The sequence below is a fragment of the Triticum aestivum genome, chromosome 2D, assembly GCF_018294505.1.
Source record: "Triticum aestivum cultivar Chinese Spring chromosome 2D, IWGSC CS RefSeq v2.1, whole genome shotgun sequence".
Lineage (NCBI taxonomy): Eukaryota > Viridiplantae > Streptophyta > Magnoliopsida > Poales > Poaceae > Triticum > Triticum aestivum.
This window is the reverse complement of record NC_057799.1, coordinates 61,640,876-61,664,481: the sequence shown is the minus strand read 5'-3', so window position 1 is coordinate 61,664,481 and position 23,606 is coordinate 61,640,876. Positions and strand designations below refer to the sequence as shown.

At 45.8% G+C, this 23,606-nt stretch overlaps 1 protein-coding gene across 1 annotated transcript; it reads left to right on the top strand.

Annotated features, from left to right (window-relative positions):
• Positions 1 to 300: 300 nt before the first annotated feature.
• On the top strand, positions 301 to 1,107 carry LOC123048709 (CBL-interacting protein kinase 29). The gene has a single exon (XM_044471752.1). It carries the CDS (start codon positions 435 to 437, stop codon positions 897 to 899), a length of 465 nt encoding a protein of 154 aa, XP_044327687.1. The 5' UTR covers positions 301 to 434; the 3' UTR covers positions 900 to 1,107.
• Positions 1,108 to 23,606: the final 22,499 nt, after the last annotated feature.

Below are 23,606 nucleotides of genomic sequence, written 5' to 3'. Positions count from 1 at the left end.
AAGTGACTTCGTCTTACACAACATTAATTATTCGTTGGTGCCTCTTCCGTCATGACATGGCAGGCCATTTGGAACCATTGGACGCCATCCAAGTGCCAAATTTTCACATGGTTTGTCTATATTTGGTCAATGGATTGTCCAAAAAAAATGGGAGGGCCAAGCTGCAGGAAATGCCAACTTTATAGGAGGCAACCACACATAGAATTTGTCCAAATATAGGCCCGCAATCAGAATTTGCGGTGTCATCAAGAGCTGGATTGGTCTTCCGAAGTTTTAGGCAGCTACTTAGGTGGGTTGCCCTAGGTTGACGCTTGGCCGACGACCATGATTCTTGGGAGAGGGCATAGGTGGAAGGCTATGGCATTGTTCGTAATGCTACGCTGCGCTGCATCCTCGACCCCAACACGGCCACGTGCATTGACACGGAGGGCATCATGGAGCACCCCTGGTTCTGCCACGGTGCGAGCGACGGAGGCGAGCAGGAGCAACTGATGCGCGACCACAAGGAGGCGGCGTGGTTCAACGCGGAGTTTGAGGAGGACATGGCCCGGGCCATGACCGCGTTCGACATCTTGGCCTTCTCGCCCGGCTCGGACCTCTCTGGGATGTTCGGCGCTGGGCCGGGCACGGAGCGGGTGTTCGTGGGCGAGCCCGCCACTGTCGTGCTAGCCCAGGTCGAGGAAGCCGGGAGGAAGCGAGGGCACCGCGTGAGGAGGGAAGGGTACCACGCCGGGCCGGTGTACGTGGAGGCGATGGCCGGCGGCATTGTTGCCAAGGTGACTGTGTTTAGGATCGCTGATGCGGTGTCAGTGGTCGAGGTCGTGAAGGGCCACGGTGCGGAGGCTGCGGCGTTCTGGAAGGACTGGCTCGAGCCGGTCGTGAAGCCTCGGACAGTGTGAAAAAGCTACCGAGTGCGAGCCGGGTATCATCTCGCCTCGTCGTGCTGCCGCCACGGGCGTGCGTCGAGATTTTTTTATGGGGATAAAAAGAGTTTTATTTCAAGATGATAGAGTTACATTTGGGAGGCAAGAAAATTTCCAGCACATGGGGACCCTCTATGTAGCCAAACAGCTGTTGTTTTTCTTAAGATTTATTTTCTTCGGGTTGTGTTAAAGTTGCATGCAGCACTACTGCAATATGGCGAGAGGGAAGAATTCTTGCCGGCTCCCGCGATAACGGCCGGGCAGGACGGAAAAGTACAACTGGCTTGGATCGAACTGACACAGATCGACAGGGGGCCGCTGGGTTACCTTGGGGGGGGGGGGGGGGATTTGGTGTTTTGACCCTTTCCTTAAACTTAAGCCGGATATAACCCCGGTTCGAAAGTATTTTAGGATCTGACCCTTTTTCTACCGACATGGTCTTTGACGTTAGGGTTACACTGCCTACCGCCATGGTCTATGGCGGTAGAATTTAACTGCGTCATCACATCGTTATGACGTTAAAAATACCCTACCACCAAGGTCTTTGACGGTAGTCCGTTATACCCTACCGCCAGGCTGCTTTGCGGTAGGGTCTGCACTATGTTTGGGTTTGAGGCTTGGAAGTAAACCAATGCCAAAGCGATCTGGACATGTAGCATGTATGTCTTTTCCATTACTAGATCGGCAACGCGCCTTGGCGCGAGGGTGCCGGTCCTAACGATATGGTCAAGCCGTGGAAGATCAAGCGGCATGATGCATTAGTATGAAGGCAAATTTAGCATATGTAACAGGACAACCAATTATTGAGTTCAATGGTAAGAAGAAACATCCACACTGTACCAGAAGTGTAACATCATCAAATTCAATATGGTCATGAGATTATAAAAGCTAACCCGTCTCAGAAGCAAGGCAACATCCAATTCAGCGCACGGTCGTATAATTACAAAAGCTAATTAGCTAACATTAAGTTCAATAATATGAGCAGGAACACAAGAGAGCAAAAGCCAACAGTGGCAATAGAGAGATAAAACTACGATGCCATAGCTTGGTTCAATTGCCTCCATGAGTGCCATTCCATTTGAGATGCGACACCAAAAATGACCAACAAAATATCAGTGACGTTTGTCCTGCTTCCAGATCTCTGTTTTGTGCCCAGCAAATTTGGCAAAATTTCTGATAATTCTTAAATATATCATTTTAAATATGAAAACTGATACATGCACACATATGTAATGAAATTAAACTTGACTAATGCAACAGCAGAGTGAAAGTCTCATGAATATGGGAAGAAATGTTACAAATGTTCTGCATCCTTTTGACACTACCAATCCAAAGTGATTATTTCTATGGGCAATTTTTTTAACGAGCTTTAGTTAAATTATGTTCTTGATGAATAATAGTGGCTCTGAAATGTACATGACCATAAGAAGTGCATCCATAGACAGACCCTTTTGCCTTTGATATTATGATATACAAAAATTCTTGATAAATAAAGTGTATCTAAGTCAGTAGTATAACAAACTACCTGGATAGACTGGGCCTCAATGGAACCTCCTAGAGTATTGATCCATACGTGGCGTAGGTGCACCACTACCGACCAACTCCAACACCATGCTGACAGCCCGCCTTGCCGATACCTACCCGCCCACACTTGGTCCTCTTGCCCAGGACACTGCATAGCAGGCAACACATAAACTTGATCACACAAACCTTAATCAATTTTCTGCTTGCAAAATAAAAGAGCATATTCCTAAACCACAAAGATGGGACGACGACCATCTCTGTCAGAGGAGGTAGTGTATGATTAAAAAATGGTAGTTTGTTGTATTAAAAAATTGTAGAAATTGGGGTGGACATCCGTGGATCTACCATGTAAGGAATATACTGAACATAATTTGGTCTCACTATTTGTACAGCTTAGAGAACAACAAAGTAATGCAGAAACCAAAACATGGGACTGTACATATTCTAACACACCACTGCACCATATAGATACAAGATAGATCAATTAGAAGGGGCAACTTGTGCTCTGTTTATGAGAGAAATAAATCAAATAATATTGCAAGAGACTAAAAAATGATGGCAAGAACAAATCAAATAATATTGCAAGATACAACACATTATGAAAGATCATACCTCGACAAAGCAAACCAGGGACTGTAGATCCGCGGATGGCCACCGCAATTTCTACAATTATGCAAAATAAAATACAAGGTAAGAAAATCACTGAATTATAACTGGAAACTGAATTTTGCTCTGAACCATAGCATGCACTTGACAAAGTTAAATACCCAGAAGGAAAATATCATATGCGGTAAAGATCATGGAGAGATCGAATTGATTGGAGTCTCTACTAAACACTTATCGGCTTCATCATATGGCCATTATGCTTGCTTCTGACAATTATGCTTCTAACTAAAGTACAAAAGTATCCAATGAGATCGGAAACGCGCGAGGGTGCCGGTTACAACGTTGTGACCAAGTACATAATGCACAATTTGATAGCTCAGTTGATAAGAAATCACATAGGACTAAAAAAGTCACTACCTTTAACTATGTAATCACCTGGAAAATAATTGCATAATTGTTATGATAATCCTGCTGGTACAAACTATGATAGTTAGGATAATAACCTTGGTGTTTTCATATGGAAAAAAACACCAACAATCATGAGGCCCTTAAGGAATCCGTAAGGTACACGGTTCACATACATATTCTAGATGCACCAATTGATGAGCATACAAAACGATTTGAAATTTCCTCGCAAACATATAGAACGTGGAAGCAAACTGCAGATAGAAGAGAAATAAGGCAACATGCAAAACAGAAACTGGCCTCACCATGATACCTGTTACTTTTGCGATCAAGCGTTCGTGGACCAAAATTTCAAAATGAAGCCTGAAGATTCAGATCAATAAAAAGTACACTGTCACTGCTTGCACAGGCTAGCACCTCTGGAATGAGAGAAATAGAAGTCTTCCAACAGAAAACTAAGGCTGCGCCCTTGCTTTTTCACTTGATTGGAGATGATATTAGCCTCACTGCTGATGAGTACGTGAAGTAACCCCTCTGTTGTACAGCCGAGAGAGCTCCAGACTTCCTTTTTCCTTTTTTTACCTTAACTGTACTCACTCCGTGGAACAGCAGGGATTCTGTTCTTCGCTTCAAAAATGAAAATTGTGTCTTCCAGTTAGAAGTCTCCAGATTTGTTACGGTGTAAAGTTATGTAGCAGAAATATTAACTCGTCTATTATTTATGCTGACAGTAAAATCAGCATAGTTACATAATACTGAAGTGCATCCTTAGAACAAAAATAACAGGGAGGTCTGAATGCCTATAAAAATGGAAAATGACACCATTGAATAGACAAACTAATATATATTATTTGGAAATGTGTATTTATATGGTCATTGAATAATAATAAATTCAGAGTAGTAAATAGATGTCAGAGGATCCTAATTCTACAGTTTGTACTCCAGATACCAACAATGGCTTTTTCAGCAAAGTTGTAACATAATAAGGTAATGAGGCAGCATGAGAGTACGATTAATTCAGAGCAATATGAATGGAATAATCCCTGAGGACAATCATTAGTACAGAGCACATATGATGAACATTAATTCAGAGCTAACCTTCCATAATACGACCCTGTTACATCTCATGCAGTACCTTCTTTGCTGCAGTTATGTGACGCTGTAGTTTCTTCTTTTCGTTCCAATCCTGTAACGTAAAATACCCAGAGAAGAAATATTACAATTCAGTACTAATTTAGTGTAACGAAAGTTGCAAAAGGGGTAAAATGCTTCCATGGCAGAATCTGAAACAATCATGTTAACTACTACCACTGTCCTATAATATAAGACGTTTTACAGTTCACAATATTTTGAAACCCTAAATCAATCCATGATATTGTAGAGGTTTCTAACTATAACCACCTTAGCTCTATAAGGTTAACATTGTGTGTGATGAGAAAGAGTTGCAGTTGCAATTAACAGAATTAAATTAATTTTTGTGCCATCGTAAAACTGGAGTGATGTAAATCAAGTCAACAACCTATACAACGCAATCTATGCAACAGAAATATCTTTTTTCTAAGGATTAGTGTCAAATTGATTTGCGAAAAAAACTTGGATTTACAATCTGCAACCCTATGTTTGTCCCATTTATCCGAAAACTTCAAGCCATGTTTGTGTGTAACAGCTCGTACACTAATGCAGTAGGATACCGTTGGATTAAGAAATAAGGTTAGATCATATATTCTTTCTATTTGTATAAGACTACAAATTTTTTAAATTCACGCAGTCAGTGATATTTTTGAGCACCATGGAGGAGGAAGGGGAGAAGTGAAACCGACGAGGAGAGAACCACACGCCCTCCCCAGCTCGTAGAGGAAAACACCAGGGACTCGATATGCCGGTACTCCTCGCCACCCCCGGGAAACTCTTCAAACTTCAGCAAGAGTACAAACATGGCAAATGATTTTAAATAATAGAACAGCCGGTAAGATCTTACATAGAAAAATTATATTTCAAAGAGCAACTGCTTAAACCATTGAGTACAAAAGCCATTCATGCCAACCACAAAAAGGAAATAATCTGCAATGCAAGGCTAATATGATTTATCTATTGCCAATCACCGTATCCATTTAAATTATAATCTGAACATATATACTTTCCAGTCACATGGCATCATCTTTTTAATTGAACTAAACCTCCAAAGTTATGTCAATGATTAAATATGGCATTAGTGTAAAATATGGTAATGGGGTGGTTTATTTGGGTCAAAATAAGGCAAACAACACAACACAGAGTATCCAATTAAGCATAGCAATTAACAATGAGGGATACTAATGAGGGAACTCTGAAAATGGATAGATCACCTCACATAATGATTATCTCAGCATACCTAGGCTAGGCAAGTGAAACCGACAATAAGGGTAAATAGAGCAACCGTTCCCTTGGCAGTGGCTGCTCCATGTCCTCCTCCCCCTGCGTATCCTGCCATGGAACAACCGACAGAGCGACCCCAGATCAGAAGCCCGCGCGCGACGAAACGAACTTGCGAGACGGGGGTAACATGGGCCCACCATGTTACTGAAGGAAATATGCCCTAGAGGCAATAATAAAGTATTATATATTTCCTTATATCATGATAAATGTTTATTATTCATGCTAGAATTGTATTAACCGGAAACATAATACATGTGTGAATACATAGACAAACAGAGTGTCACTAGTATGCCTCTACTTGACTAGCTCGTTAATCAAATATGGTTATGTTTCCTAGCCATAGACATGAGTTGTCATTTGATTAACGGGATCACCTCATTAGGAGAATGACGTGATTGACTTGACCCATTCCGTTAGCTTAGCACCCGATCGTTTAGTATGTTGCTATTGCTTTCTTCATGACTTATACATGTTCCTATGACTATGAGATTATGCAACTCCCGTTTACCGGAGGAACACTTTGTGTGCTACCAAACGTCACAACGTAAATGGGTGATTATAAAGGTGCTCTACAGGTGTCTCCAAAGGTACTTGTTGGGTTGGCGTATTTCGAGATTAGGATTTGTCACTCCAATTGTCGGAGAGGTATCTCTGGGCCCACTCGGTAATGCACATCACTATAAGCCTTGCAAGCATTGTGACTAATGAGTTAGTTGCGGGATGATGTGTTACGGAACGAGTAAAGAGACTTGCCGGTAGCGAGATTGAACTAGGTATCGAGATACCGACGATCAAATCCCGGGCAAGTAACATACCGGTGACAAAGGGAACAACGTATGTTGTTATGCGGTCTGACCGATAAAGATCTTCGTAGAATATGTGGGAGCCAATATGGGCATCCAGGTCCCGCTATTGGTTATTGACCGGAGACGTGTCTCGGTCATGTCTACATAGTTCTCGAACCCGTAGGGTCCGCACGCTTAACGTTACGATGACAGTTTTATTGAGTTTTGATGTACCGAAGGAGTTCGGAGTCCCGGATGAGATCGGAGATATGACGAGGAGTCTCGAAATGGTCGAGACGTAAAAATCGATATATTGGACGACTATATTCGGACTTCGGAAAGGTTCCGAGTGATTCGGGTATTTTTCGGAGTACCGGAGAGTTACGGGAATTCGTATTGGGCCTTAATGGGCCATACGGGAAAGGAGAGAAAGGCCTCAAAAGGTGACCGCACCCCTCCCCATGGTCTGGTCCGAATTGGACTAGGGAAGGGGGGCGCACCCTTCCTTCTTTCTCCTTCCCCCTTCCCTTCTCCTACTCCCACAAGGAAAGGAGGAGTCCTACTCCCGGTGGGAGTAGGACTCCCCCCTTGGCGCGCCCTCCTCCTTGGCCGGCTACCCCCCCCCTTGCTCCTTTATATACGGGGGCAGGGGGGCACCCCAGAGACAACAATTGATCCTTGAGATCTCTTAGCCGTGTGCGGTGCCCCCCTCCACCATATTACACCTCGATAATATCGTTGCGGAGCTTAGGCGAAGCCCTGCGTCGGTGGAACATCATCATCGTCACCACGCCTTCGTGCTAACGGAACTCTCCCTCAACACTCGGCTGGATCGGAGTTCGAGGGACGTCATCGAGCTGAACGTGTGTAGAACTCGGAGGTGCCGTGCGTTCGGTACTTGATCGGTCGGATCGTGAAGATGTACGACTACATCAACCGCGTTGTGATAACGCTTCCGCTATCGGTCTACGAGGGTACGTGGACAACACTCTCCCCTCTCGTTGCTATGCATCACCATGATCTTGCGTGTGCGTAGGATTTTTTTTTGAAATTACTACGTTCCCCAACAGTTACCTGGGTGAAGAGGAGGGAGCCAAAGAAGCCCGCGAGGAAGAAGATGCAACATGAGAGGAGCAGCACAGGGAGCCACAGCCGCGTCGGCATGAACCAACCGCAGTCGGTCCTGATGGCTGGCTAGCACAAGGGAGGGCCGGCATGATCCCGCAACAACAACATGAATTTGCAGCAATCCATCCATGCTCTTATCATGTTGTATGCAAAAAGACACACAAAATCCGATCATGTTAATAGAGCAACCAGAACCTTCTATGTCATATGGAGATTAAAAGGAATAAGAATTAAGGATATATGAAACGAGTAGTTCAACTCTACACACATGATCAAGAAAATGGTAGTGTGGGTAGCATATATATGCAGCAATCCATCTCCATGCTCTTATCATGTTTTCTGCAATCCAGAGTGACACCTACCATCAGCAACATAACCTGCATAAAAGCACACCTATGATTAGTAATACTGGACTAAATCTCGCTATAAATTAGAGCATGTTGATACTCTTTATGGGAATAAATTAGAACAAAAACTGAAAACCAATTATGGATACATACTATCGGATCTAGCGTGAGCATTTGAAAACATGTGCCAAAAACATACAAGGTTGTGTTCTGTGAGAAACGGAGAAGTGTCTGACACACAAATAGATGCATTACAGACAAACATTTTCAGGTTCTCAACTTCTCAAGTAATCAATTTTCAACCACAAATGTCATTCTTTAAAAGGCGTGAGTTCAAATGTGTAAACTGAACCAAGGCATATTACTTTTTCTATGGTACAAATAACCCCTTATGCACTCTTGGCCTTCTTCTGGCCATATAAATTCTCAAGCTCTTTCAGATTTCTCAAACCCTGCCTTTCTTCGACAACATGTCCATTATGCAACTGATTCAAGCGATTAAGTCTGAACATGGCAACTGAGAGCCATTGTCTTCCTCAACAGAAAGGAAGCAAGTTACATTCAAGCAAACTAAGCACAAGCTTGACCTATTAAAATACAAGATATAAATGAAAGAATAAGGTAGGAAGAGAGCTGCCAGAAATGCTTAAAACCCACTAAACACCAACGCTGACTATTGGATATTTTGCCAAACGCACCATCTATTCTTCTGTTAATTCATCGATGATGGCGCAACAGGTGTATTGCTCAATCTATCTATCCAACTAATGTATAGCCTTCAACCATGTATGTCGATGCATCTCACCTCTAACTGAACTGTTACCACACGAAACATAAATACACTGCATATGTACCAAGAAAAGTAATCCTTGATTTCTCTTTTCATAGCAATAATGAAATTAAACAAAGGAGAACATAATGCTTACATAGACATGAAAAGCAACAGAATTAGATATTTTGTGAGAAGCATAGCACGCACATGATAAAGTAAAAGCCTAGGAAAAGAAACAAATTGTGAGAGGAATGGAATATGGAGAGAAACAACCTTGGAATCAGAGTGAGAGGGGGATCACATGTACGTGCTGCTTCCAAGGATTGCCTCATTCTTCAGGTCATTGCAGATATGAAAATAAAAGGCAACCGAGGTTGACATCAGAGAGAGAGGGGGGGGAGAGAGAGAGAGGGGGGAGGAGATGTGGGACCGCCGCGGCGGCTGCACGAGAGCGAGGGGACGGGAGCGGGGGAGGAAGCAGAGCACACGGGACGAAGGGTGGCGGCGGCGGCGAGTGCGGGGAAGACGGGGTGGCGAATGGGAGGACGAAGAGGCGAGGCAGGCGCCATCCCTCGTCTCATCCAACCAGGGACCAACACGTCACAGGCCAAAACGTGAAATGACGAAAATACCCTCGGCGGGGCACGGGAATAACGGCGGTGGCACGAGATCTTTACAGCGGGGGTGAAACTGTTCATTGTAGCAGTAACTCTTGGTCGATCCGACGGCCCAGCTCCTCCCACCGCTCGATGCGACGCCCGGAAACGCATCAAGCGACTCGATCCGACGGCCGACAGTGGCTAAGCTCTGAGAGAGCTCATGTTCTCCCTAGATACTTATATCAGGATTCAAAGACATGTCAATCAGTGTGTATGGAGTGCAATACTCCTACTACTAGCTGTTGGTTTTTCCTTTTACTCCCTCCGTTTCCTAAATATTTGTCTTTGTAGAGAATTCAAATGGACTACCATATACGAATATATATAGACATATTTTAGAGTGTAGATTCCCGTATTTAATCACTTATTGAAATCTCTAGAACGACAAATATTAAGAACAAAGGCGTATTTTTATTGTCTGCTGAAAAGGCTGCTGCGAGCCGAGAAAAAGACATGCATGCGTAGGAGTAATCTGCAACTCCCCTACCCGCCTAGGCATGTACTGTACATAGCTCACAGCAAGCCAGCGGATGCATGCTTTGACGATTGACATATAGATTATTATACATGTACAGTTTGATGCAGGGGCTTTGTTTCATCTTTGTTTGTTCGGACGGGAGCAGCCTTCGCTCAGTAGCTCGGGGTGTGCAGACAGAAGGCCACAGACAGTATGACGCATGCTATGCAGCATGCATGTGACTTATCCATGCTTGTGAAAAAAGGTCGAGCAGGCCTACCGCTGAAGCACATGGCGAGGACCTGGCGGTAACGTATTTTTTCACGTTAAATAAACGTGACGCCGCAGTTAAATTCTACGGGCATTCACTTTGGCGATAGGCAGTGTAACCCTACCGCCAAAGACTATAGCAATAAAAAAATGTCAGATCCTGAAATACCTTTAAACCAGGGTCAGATCCTGCTTAAGTTTAAGAAAAAGATCAGAACATAAAATTTGGCCACCTTCGGGCGGCGTGATGAGCCGCCGAGCGATGCGAGCCGGGTTTGCCGCCGGCGCGACCTGAAATTTGATGTTTGGGCGCCGAACTGTTTTCTTGTTTGTGGCCGTGCTAATGGTGTAGTGCGTCGGCACTACGTGTCCTTCTTATTGTATGAATGGGTTAATCCATCGAAATCTTTCTCTCTCGGCGCTACAGGAGAAAGAAGAAGATGATAAATTGTTAACGCTAACATGGGCGTTTAATTTGGATGGTGACTTGACTTGTGTCAAGTGGGCACCGTACGGCCGTTTACCAGAAAAAAGGAGGGAAGAGCCGTACGGCCGTATCATTTTCGAACCTCGAGGTTGCAACTTGCAACGCGACGTCCGTCTCAACCGATTTGCCGGAGCCACGCCGAGCTAGTGTCAATCATTGGCGGAGCAAGGTGGACACGGTGCCACCGGCGGAGCTCTGCGTCGTGTGAAACCATTGACCCGCGCCAACTCCATGGCCAAGTTGGCCTGCCGAAGCTTCCACGTCCGTCTCCGAACCGAAGCCAGCGCGATGCCTGCCGTTCGCACCGTCGCCCTCGTGTACCGCACCCCGGACGCGCACCCGGAGTCTCCCGTACCGGCGTCGAGATTCCTCCGTGCACGCGGGAACAGCTCGCTGGTGGCAGGTTCGGCACGGCGTACACGGTCTGAGGGTCCCCGTCGACCGGCCACCTAACGTTCGCTCGTCGCCGATTCCCTGGCTTGTCACCGGTGGGGGTGGGTGATAAGCGAGTGGTGCCACGGAGTTCGTGCGTTGTAGTTCAGCTACGAGATCTCAACTGGTCTGCTGGACAATGATAGGACGCGGTGATGATACAATAGGGGAGTCCCCCTGTTTCTGTTTGTCTCTGCTCTGGGCGCTGATCATGACCACCATCTGTTGCTCATGCCAGTGCCATGTGCGTTGTTCCAAAGCCCGGTACGTGAGGCCGTGAGGGGACGGAGACAGTGGCACCACCGTGACGGTAAGCCTCGGCGATGAGCCATGCCATGCCGCCGGGATAAGGATGAAGAGGCTCGGTGATGTGCAGCCGGCGCCTGCCGCGATCGCGACCGGCGACCATTGATCAGCTCAAGTGCGCAGGCCGCTGCATTATTCCGGCGGATCTCGCCCACGAGATGGGGCGATGCGACGACCTGACCCTGACACGGTCGACGGCACGGTTCCGCGTGCGAAACGAGACGGGCTGAAGAAATCGGCTATAGGAACCACACCCACAAGGATTGCAGAGAGCGGACTGACGAGACACGCGAAATCATCCATGCATCACAACGGAGCAGGAACGCGGCCTGTGTTGTAGACGCCAAAACTGGGGATGATCATTCAGAGAGAAGGACGAAAACACCCAACTTGTGGCCACCGATCATCATCAATCAAACTAGGTTACGATGAGCACTAGTACTAGAGCTGTCCATACCAACATAAATCGTGGGTGGGGTGCGCCTCTTGCACTATCATTGTGTTGCTGCCCTATAGTCGTGGGTCCTTATCATCAGTCTGACACCTCACCTCTCATAACTGGCGCAAAAGTGTTATTTGTGCATTATGGAAAAGAAGAAGAAAAATGGCGCGAGTGAACGCTGCATCCGCCGCCAATTATTGGCGGCCTCCGTGGTGCATGTGCATCCACACATGGGTTGAGACGTGACGATGGGCTGAGAAGCAGGTTCAGTGATCGACCGAGTGATGCTGCTGACGGGCTTGGAGATGGCGTTTTTGGATCTATGCACTGCACTTCACTTCGCGGACATGGACTGGACAGGCGCGGGTAGCGCTTTGTTATCTTGTTTTAGCCTGTATGGAAGTAACATGCGGCCATGTCCGTTGGGTCGTGATTGGTTATCTTTTATCCAAGAAAAGGGTCCCTATTCGAATCCTTCAGTCTAGAAATATTGGTTATCAACTCGTATCATAAACTCCACAGTTTCTCCATACCCAACCTTCGGTGTTTATAGAAGGAGTTGATTGGCCACCCTGGTGGCGTCATGCATGTGGACCAATCAACATAGTTTACTTAAATGTAAAAAGAGTGACGTAATTTCTCAAAAGGAAAAGGCGCATCAAGCTCATTAACAAAGAAAGTCAATAACCAACTCATCTCATTTTGTTTTGCATTCTCAACGCCCAATTCCACGGGTGTTAAAAAATGTGTGGCCAGTGTGGGCATGACAACGGCCGGAGCTCCCGACAATGTGGTATGCACGCACGGTAGGGCTGTTGGTGAGTCTCCGTCTTGCCAAAAAGCATATTCTGTCATTTCAACGATGAGTTTGCGATACAGATAAACTTCAGCTGAAAAGGACATGTGATAAAAGTGATCCTAAGATGGATGCCCATGCGTTTGACGATGAAGATGCGAATTCGAATAACGCCGTTCCAAGCAGCGTATGAAAGTTCTTGCGTTCCATGATTAAATCATGCATAAAATCAGTAGGCTCAGACTGTGTGAAGTCGTTTTCCCAGCTGCCGCGCACAAAAATGAGGTAAATGTGAAGTCAAAGAAGACGATAACAAATTTTTAACGTAGAATGCTTCAAGAAGCAAATGTGATAATTTGTACAGTGACGTTTTTCAGCGTGTGTGGACGCACGGCTGGACGTATTCAGTGATAATGATGCGACCGTATCATTCGAGATGTTGAGCTATCAACTCACATCACATCTTGCCAACAAGGCACATATTGTTAGCCGGCCAGCCCGATACGTACAGCTCATGTCCAGGACACTCGGGCGGTTCGTGACAGCATGTACAGCCGGCCATGTCCTCGGACGCATCTAGTCGCGTCTGCGAACACTGACCGGTCACATCTTATTTGTTGGCTTTCGCACCCGCGTCCTTATATCCGAACCCTCAAAATCATATAACCCATGCAAAAGTACGTTAAACACGATCGAACATCGGATCAACATTGCATAGGAGGACAAAAGAAGCATAGTTCGTCGAAGTTCAACGGCAAATCCATACGATAAACAACTTAAAACATAGTTAAAATATAAACAAAACAAGAAAGGGTGAAGGAAAATCATCATTTCCTCACCGGCCCCTTCCACTTCTAGTCGTTGGCGCGGCTGTGCCCCTCCCGTGTGTAGGCGTCGACATGGGGAGGTGCGTCATCGTCGGAGTTGGAGGTGGAGCTGTCCTTCAGGTCGGAGTCGGAGCTGCACCTCATGCCCGACAGCCTGCGGAGCAGGCGGTCCTGCTCCTTCGAATGGCGGGCCGCCTTCGCCTTCGTCGCCGCCTCCTTGTTTGCCTTGCGCTCTGACAATTCGAAGGCGAGTCAGAGCGCCTTGGCATTCTTGCGGCGGAGGCGTCGAGCATCCGCCTCTGTCGTCGTGAGGGAGCGATGGAGGACCTACGCGAGGAGCACGGCCTCGGGGTCGACTGGCGCGCTCGTGCACGAACGGCGCAGGAACATCGCCTCCCCCCGCTCCCTCGCTCGCTGCCGCTCACGCCGGGCTGCACGTGCCCGGATTCGGGCGTCCTCGTGCACGCCGACCCCGGCACGAGGACGCAGCGGTGGCCGGGTACCACTTCCGGACCAGAGGGTGGTGGAGGTGGGCGGCGTACCTGAAGGAGCGGAGCAGAGCTGCCGGAGCCGAGCGGGAAGGGCCGACGACGTTGCCGGCGGTGCGTCGACGAGCGACAAGCGCTGAGGAAGAAGATCCGCCGCGGCCGGGGCCGCCTTGCTCGAGCAGCGACCTCCTCAAGGCGATGCAGAGGGCCATCTTCTCCACATCGATGTTCGAGCCGTCGAATTCTGCACCGGGACCACCGCTACTTCCATCGCCAGCCATCGGATCGGAGGCCAGGGGATCGAAAGTGAAGTCGACGGAGAGGAGAGTGAAGTGGAGTTGGATTGACCGACGGGGTGGGCCAGGCTGACGTGGCGAACGCGCCCGGTCGGTCTCATATCCGCACATATTTGGACTAGATATGAGGCGCGCCGGACGGACATCCGTTTAAGGCGCCTGTCTTGATCGTTCGGTCAGTGACCGGGCCATCCGTCCGGGCATTTGAGGGACGATTTGTGATGGCCGCTGTAGATGCTATGAGGGGTTGTCAGGTTGACTACCTGCGACGCGCCTGGCCCGATGGAGACACCGGCACCACCGCGACGGCCAACCTCCATGGCGCCCGGATAAGGATGAAGAGGCTCGGTGCCGTGCACGCTTGTTCCTGCCGCGGCAGCGATCGATCGGGGGCCAGCCTGCCGCGGATTAGCTGAAGTACGGAGCTTAATTACGCCGCAGCATTTTTCCGGTGAATTTCACTCACGAGGCCACGGCATGGGCCGATGCGATGACCTGACCCGGGCGCTATACAACCGTAAATTGTTAAAAACAAAAGCGCAGACTGACAAAACACGGGGAATCATCCATGCATCACAAACGGAGGAGGAATGCAAAAACTAACGGTAATCATTCAGAAAAAGAGGACGAAAACGCACCGAACTTGTGGCCACCGATCATCATCAATCAAACTAGGTTACGATTAATGCTACTGCTAGAGTTGTCCATGCTAAGCGGCAGCAAAATCCTTATGTGGAGTGTCCCTCTTGCACTGCTGCACCCCTATCATTGTACTACTGCTGCCCTATAGCCATAGCCATGGGTCCTTATCATCAGTCGGACACCTCACCTCTCATAATTTGCACAAAATATTGTTGTTTTTGCACAATCAAAAAGAAAAAAAAAGTGGCGCAAGTGACGATCGGTGCGAACGCTTCTCCGCCACCAATTATTGCCTGGTGCATCCCCACATGGGTGAAAATCGGGTGAACCAATGGGACGGGATGAGATGACGGGCTGAAGCAGGTTCAGTGATGGAGTGAGTGCTCAGACAGAGCAACTCTAGCAGACCTCGCAAAAACTTGACCCGCAAAACGCGTTTGCAGTTTTACGATGACCGCGTTTGCGGATCGAAAACTAGCGCGGCCGAATAGATACTGTAAAACAAACTGTAAAACTGAAATAAAGAGCTCCTTCCTCTAGTCCGGCCGTTGCCGCCCCTTCCTCCAGCCGGCCACGCCTAACCCCGTCGGCCGCGCCCCGTCGCCCGCAGGCCATGCCCCGTCGCCCGTCGGCCGCGCCCCATCGCCCATCGGTCGCGCCTCGTCCTTGCCGGTCACGCCCCATCACCGCGCCGGTCGCGCCCAGCCTCGCCGGCCACGCCCAGCCTCGCCGGCCACGCCCCGTCGCCTCTGTCGTCCGCGCCCAGCCTTGCCGGCCACGCCCCGTCGCCTCCGTCGTCCGCGCCTTGCTCTATTGCCAGGCGAGCCGTGCCCCTTTGCCTGCCGCGTCGGGAGGATTCCGGCGGCCAGGCTGAGGTCATAGGAGGCCACGACGATGTCGAGCTCGTCCAATTCAAACCAGCGGCGCTCGATTGCGGCGTCTAGCGGCCTTTTCCGATGTGCGGTGATGAATTCCGGCGAGTTTAGGGCGGATTCCGGCAAACTCCGCGGCGACGTGTTTGCTCCGACGAGGTTTGACCGGTATACGGGCCCCCCTATATTCGGCCTTCCAACCTCCAAAGATAAGGGTTTCAGGTGTGCATTTGCGGTGGGCCTTAAAATTTTTACGGGTTGGACTACTTTTACGGTTTCTGTTCTGGACACTTTTTTTGCCCAAAACTGTAAAACGCAATTTTTTTACGGGTTTGACCACTTATGCGGGGTGTGCTAGAGATGCTCTGACGAACTTGGGGATAGTGCCAAGTAACATGTGGCCATGTGATGTAAACTTATCAGCGACCGTTGGTGATGAGTGGATATGTTTTATCCAAGAAGATGGCTCCAAAATGGAATTCTTGGGTCCAAAATGTTGTAGGAGTACCAGCTTGGTGGCGGTGGTGCAGCAGTAACAACAAACTCCCCGGTGTGGCTTCAATAAGAAAGTGGTGCCCTTTCTATGATAATTTAAAGAGCAGCTCGCCTGTCGATTTCTTAAGAAAGAAAAGGTGATGTCAATGGTATCAAGCTCATTAACAACGCAAGTCAATAACCAAATCTGTATTTTATTTTGCAGTCTCAACTCCTAAGTTCAGGGGTGTTTTAACTATGTATGGCCAGTGTGGCATGGCAATGTCTGAAGGTCCCGACAATGTGGCATGCACGCACGCTATCAAGGTCGCACGGTAGGGTTGTTCGCGCGTCTCCCTCTTGCCAAGAAGCAAATATGCAGCACAACATATCCTGTAATTCCAACGATAAATTTATGATACAGATAAACTTCAGCAGAAAAAGACATGAAAAAAAAAGCGACCCTTAGGCTGGATGCCCATGTTCGGGCCATGCTTGAATTGACTCATCCAGTAAAATCAGTCAGTCAGCTCAGGCTGTGAAATCATCTCCCACACATGAAAAAGGAGGTAGCAAGTAGAGTTAAGGAAGACGAGAACAATCTCGCATGACAAGAACAAATCGTTAACGCAAACTCGTTTCAAAAAGCCAAGTTCTTAACCACACGTGTTTAATTCGGATAGTGACTTGTCCCTCAATTTTTCTTTCTTTTTTTGATAGTGATGACTTGTATTGGTGAGGGCCGGGTGTATGGATGGACATTTTCGGTGATAATGCTCTGACCGTATCATTCAAGATGTCGAGCTATCAACTGGCCCTCTCGCCAACCATCTGAGCGATGGCGGTACGCATAATTTTCCAGCCAGGGAGGCTAGCAGAGGTACTACAACTCTTGTCACAAAGTTAGCAATTTCGTGCAGTTTGGCCATCCCACTTTTTCCGAGCAAAATCTTTTTGTACTAATGAGATGAAGCGGATGGGTATTGTGCAGTTTCAGCATCAAGTTCCTGAATGCAAGCAAGTCCACGCGAAAACGACATGAAGCGGTACACGTACATGGCAGCAAGGAGGCGAATTCCAGTACAACTTTTTAAGCCTACATTTCTTGAAGCCATGGATGAATTGGCCATCAAAATCGGTCAGACACAGAAGGAGGAAGACGATGACAAATTGTTGGCGCGATCGGGCACGTCTGGTTTGGATTGCGACTTGTGCTAGACTGTTTGGTGTGCACCGTACACTGGGATGGGGTGCCAGCTGGCCGGGGAAACCCGTACGGCTGATCATGGGGCGGCCGTATCATTCGTTCGCAATGTCGAGCTATCAGCTACTCTGTCACCAGCCATATGAACGTGTACAGCTCATTTCGCGGGGCATCTTGAGGTGAAACTCCGAGGAGCATATCACATGGCGACAGAGGAATCCGCTGAATAATTGGACGCTGTCGTCCACGGAAACTCGTCAAAATCTTACCGTGGCATTTGATTTGAGGCACACAGCGAGTCCGGCGGCTGGCGCACGATTAATTTGGTCACCGCATTTCTGGTTGCACGTACGCCGCAATAATCTGTAGTGTTTATTATGTGGTTGACTAACCAGGCATTGCCTATTCGGTGGAGACGTTGACACTTGGAACAGCTCGACGGCAACGTAGTTGGGAAGACAGACTTGGGATTGCTCTGCATTTTCTGTAGTAAATGTCACAATGAGATGGGTGCTGGTTTCGCTTTGTTCCGTTAGAGGTCTAAAGCGGGACTTGACAAATCAGCCTCTTAAACGCCCGCGAACGCGATCGGACTCGTTTACGGACAGTGACCGGTCACGTCTCAAATTAGCAGCACTACATCCGTCTCTCATATTTCATCCCCTAGACCCATACGAAGCATGCAAAGAAATTCTACATACTACCCTAACTAGTCTTCGCCGTCGGAGATGTCCACGACGATGGTGCCGAGCACCGGCTGGACGGGCGGGTAGGTGGCCTCCGGCTCATCCTCCTCCTGCTCGACCTCATTCATGTAGGCGAGCATCTCCGCCTCCTTTGCAGCCTCATGCGCCTCCATCTCCTGCCGGCTGGCCTCCGCAGTCGACTCCAACCGAAGGGAATCGAGGATGGCCTGCAAATCGGCGCGTCAGCGTCCCCCACATCCTCCTGCTCCTCCTCATCGTCGTCGTCGTCCTCCTCCTCCAGATCCACTGCATCCGGAGGTAGCCCCATGGCAATCCGGGCTTCACGCCTATCCCGAATCTGCTCAAGGAGTTCGAGCCAGCACTCCAGCGTCAGAAATTTTTCGCTCCTCACCTGGCAGCATGGGAGCGTGGCTACTAGGCGTACGGGGGGAGTGGAAAGTGGCGGCGGCGGCGAACAGGAGGAGGAGAAAAATGTGGATAGATGGTAGGGTTTCGGTGTCGCCAGTCGACTTAAATAGCCGGGCTAGGCACGACGCGCCCCGCAGGAGCTGCGCCATGCGGGGCCACCGGTCTGACGGAGGAGACGAGCTTCAGACCGCCAGGTTTCAAGGCGTTTCTGGCTGGGACCCCTTCGTCAGTCCAACGTGGCGGGCGTGTCCGGGCGCCCCATATCCGCCTCATATTTAGGTTGGATAAGAGGGGTGCCGGTCAGCCGGGCGTTTGAGGGCAGTTTGAGTGGGACGTCTAGGTCAAAATATCGTGACTGGACAGTGACCGAGCGACCCGCCCGAACGTATGAGGCGGATTTGAGGCGCTCGGCTGTAGATGCTCTTATACTACGCATGTGATTGAAAGTGGAACCCGGTTTGTTTTTTCTTTTTTCTTTTTGATCGTATGGGAAAGGAATGTCACGACGAGATCCAGATATATGCAGAAAAGGCTAATTTTAATATGGTTCCTCTTACGTCCTCTTTTCACATAATAGATAAGAAGGTAAGAGTTAATCAGACCACTTCTTAAAACGCCAGCTGTATTCATTTTCCCCTACTAGAAGTAGAAAAACATCTGTTTTCACGAAAGGAAAACGAAACAACTACACGCCAATGAGTGTAGTAGACGGCAAACAAACAAGATTCCACTATCTAGTGACCACAAAAATAAAATGATGCGCATCAATGAGAGCCAGAGTAACATCGTCACTCCTTAAACCGCCTAGTGAGTGTTGAATAGCATTCTCATGGTTCAAAAATCAGACAAATAAAAAAATCTAGCAAAAAATTTAGGCATGGAACGATGCAGAAAAAGAGGAAATTAAAGCCTCACAATTTTTTTAGAAACATTAAAGTCTCATAAGTGTTCCCGGCAAAAAAAAAAGCCTCACGAGTGTTTTTCTTTTTTCAGAAATAATAAAGTCACACAAGTGACAGGGCTTGCCATGCTGCTGGTGGAGCAAGCCCTACGGCAACACCGTGGGAAATATCTGATACTCCCGGTGCTCCAAACTCGATAGCACATTTTAAATGTTTAAAAAATTCTAAAAAATACAGCACATTGACACATCAACTTATGTTGTTAAAAAAATTCAAATCAAAATGCAAAACATTGCTCCAGATAAAAAAATGACAAAATGGATATCAATGTGATAATGGGCCTAATCTAAAGCCGAACTTATGTTGTCCTATTTACTGTCGAATTTGTCATTTATGTTTCTCAAGCTATGTTTCGAATTTTGATTTCATATTTTTTGACAACATACTTTGATGTTGCGTCAATGTGATGGATTTTTTTAAGAATTTTTCAAACACTTAAAAATGTGCTACCGAGTTTTGGAGCACCGGAAGCACCCTCGGGGTGGGAGTACCATATATTTCCCCGGCAACACCGGTACAACAAATATTTGCAAAAAAAAAAGCCAACCTGTCGCAAAGTAAGGGACTGACAAAGCCAGCCCATCAAGGATAGACTGGGGACTGGGTGTGGCGGTTAATTTTATTTCTATTCTTTTTCGGTTTCTTATTTTTTTTTACTGTTTTTGGTTTTTAAAATTTTGTCCCCTTTCTAGAAAAAATTGAAACTTTGAATAAATTATTCATAGTGTCCAAAATTCATTTAGTCTTTGAATTAATAAATTTGTTTGGAATGTCAAAAGATGTTCACAAATTAAAAAAAATGTTCAAGTAATTAAAAAACATTCTGTTCTAAAAACATATACCGAATTTAATATTTCATTCCCATTTAAAACATGAATTAATTTTGAAAATACGAACAATTTTCTGAAATTTAAAACATTTCTTAAAAAAGCGAGTTGTTTTTTAAACATATGTTTTTTCAAAATTGTGAACATTTACTTAAAATTCCAAAACTTTTGAACATTATTGGAACATAAGAAACGAACATTTTTTTCCAAAAATTATCAACTTTTTTGGAAACATGAAAGATTTTTTAATTCACCAGCATTTTTTAAATTTTCGTCAAAATAAACAAATATTGTGAAAAATGCGAATTTTTTACAAAACGTGAAAATAAATTCAGTTTTTTTTAAACAATTGGAATTCTAACATTTTTCAAAAACACAAACAATTTTTAAAATTTCGGAAAAAGTCTTTAAAGTATTGAATTGTTCTACATTAGTGATATTTAAAAAAAAGGGAGAAAGGAGAAAACAGAAAATATAGAAACATAATAAAAAGGAAAAGGAAAGAGGAGAAAAAGAAAGAAGTAGCCTCTGCGTTTGGCAAAATGGTCTATCCTTGGATGCATAACCCTGTATGAATTGGCTCCTATTTGCATTCCGCGGCATATAGGATTTTCCGCGCTGCATATTAAATCTCTTGGTGGGAGAGCAGAGAGCAGCTAGTTAACGAGCACTCCTTCAGGAGCCTCGCAACGATCAGTGCCACTTGGCGCACTCTTAGCCGTTCACCACGTGTCGCACTTTGGGCGCTCCCTCCGGGTTTTTTTTCGCACGCGTTTTTGGCTTTTAAAATGGTTTTTTCGACGTTTTGGTTTTCCACCTGTCTTCCTTAGCTTTCCAATAAAAAAATTAGAAAAAAATATTTTTGCACGAAAAAACGCGTTTTTTTCTTTTTACTTTCGCGAGAGTCACGGTTTTGCTTCCGCGAGAGGCATGGTTTTGCTTTTGCGAGAGTCACGGCCGTGCCTCTCGAAAACGAAAAAAATGCATTTTCTATTTTTTCGCAAGAGTCACGGTTTTACTTCCGCAAGAGGAACGGTTGTGCTTTCACGAGAGTCACCGCCGTGCCTCGTTGGAAACGGAAAAAAACACATTTTCTTTTTTTTCCTTCTGCGAGAGTCACGGTTTTGCTTCAGTGGGAGGCACGGTTGTGATTTCGTGAGAGGCACGGGCGTGCCTCTTTCGGAAAGGGAAAAAACCCGTGCTCCCGATTTGGTATTTTCATCCTTTTTTTGTAAAAAAAGTTCGTTAAAACCTATCAACATGGGATCTAATTTTGAAGATCTCGCCGTGAGGAATCCAACGATGAAAGCGGTTCGAGATTTGGATGCATGGTTTGAGAGATAAAACGTTTTGAATAAACGGATCTACAAAAAAAGGAAAACTCTCAGGTTGCGACAAGTGGCGCGCTGCATGTGCACCATTTGTCGCAACCAGGGGAATTGAACTGATCTTTGCAACGAGTACTCCTCAATTAGTGATTTCGGGGAGAGCAAGCATCCCTTCTCCGCGAGCGACCTGCTACTGGGCCAGTAAAATAGGGCTCTTTCGATCGTTAGTTCATTTCTTTTTCGTCATCTCTAGGTTTTTCATTTTTGTTTTTATTTTGAAATATTGAAAACTTTACGTTACTCAAATTTAAAACAATATTTATACAGTCTAAAACGTTCGTGTCTTTTTTGGAATTTGTGTTGTTAAATAATAATCGTCCCATTTGAAAAATATTTTAACATTTAAAAAACGGTTGCCATATTTTTAGAAAAATAGGTAACGTAAAAATAACTATTCACATAATTTTGTGAAAATTGTGTCATACCATTAAAAAATAGTCATGACATTTAAGAACAACTTTTGCTTGTATAAAATTATAATTTCGCTATTTTTAGAAAATATTAATACAACGTAAAAAAATGTCCGTATAATTTTAGGAGAATGTTTTGCACCATTTCAAAAATTGCGCATGAGGTTTCAACATTATGTTAATTACAGTTTCCAAACATGTTATACGATGTAAATATAATGTTCTAGTAAGCTAGAAAAATATTCATTTTTTTGAAATGTTTATATTTAATTTGAAAAGTGTTCAAACTTGTATTTGAAAAATGTCCTGCACATATTATATAAATGTTCAACAGTTTCACATGAATACGAAAATAGAAGACAAGTATTTTAGAAGTCGACAAGTGTTAAATAAAATAGTAAAAATAATAAGAAATAAATAGTGTGAAAACTGATTAAATAACTCATTTTAAGAAAGAAGGAAAACACCGCAAGGAAGCTTCCAAAACTGCCCTAGATAGTAGCCGGCTCGCTAGCCTCACGGCAGAGGCGAGACGGGCGTGATATAGCTCTAGCATCTCTGTTTCCAGCTTACACTGAGATTGGCTGTTTTTTTTTTTTAACATCAGTACAGACATAAGCGCTCATATGCACGTGTATACACTTATCCCTATGAACGCACACACGCATACTCTACCCCTATGAGCACCTCCGAAAGACTGAGCCGACATATCATCTTGAGATTTACGAAGTCACCGTAGGCGCCTCGTCGTCGATGGGAACGTCTCCCACTGAATGCGCATCACCGAAAATTCTGAAATAAATCCAGGAATAAATGCGAGCACCAGAATTTGAACCCGCTGGGTATACCACAGTCCCTCTAACCATCCAACCACAGGTTGGTTCGACTAAGATTGGTTGGTAGCATGCCATTGCATGACCTAGTACAGGCCCAAACAGGGGAAGTTGACCCGTGCCAACGGGCCATGTTCTTACGTGCAAACCTCTATCCTACAGTTGAAATGACATGATGTCGCTAAATCACGTAGAGAAAGCATCAAGGAATTGCCCGTTTCACATGCTAGGAGTTGTACTTGATTCTGTCGATTTCTTTGCAATTTTATCCCATTGATTGTCCAGTTTTATGTATAAATAAATATGCGATGAAATAAAATCAAATATTTCAAAAAAATATAGTAATTTTAAAAGGTGATTGTGCATTTTAAAGATATTCATGAGTTTTTAAAAATTAGTCATGAAAAATTGAAAAAAGATGAAAAGTTTAAGAGCAAAAAGAAAACCAGAAAGAAAAATCATCATAAACAACCCGAATGATCATGGTTACCCTTTCAAGAACAAAAAATGACTA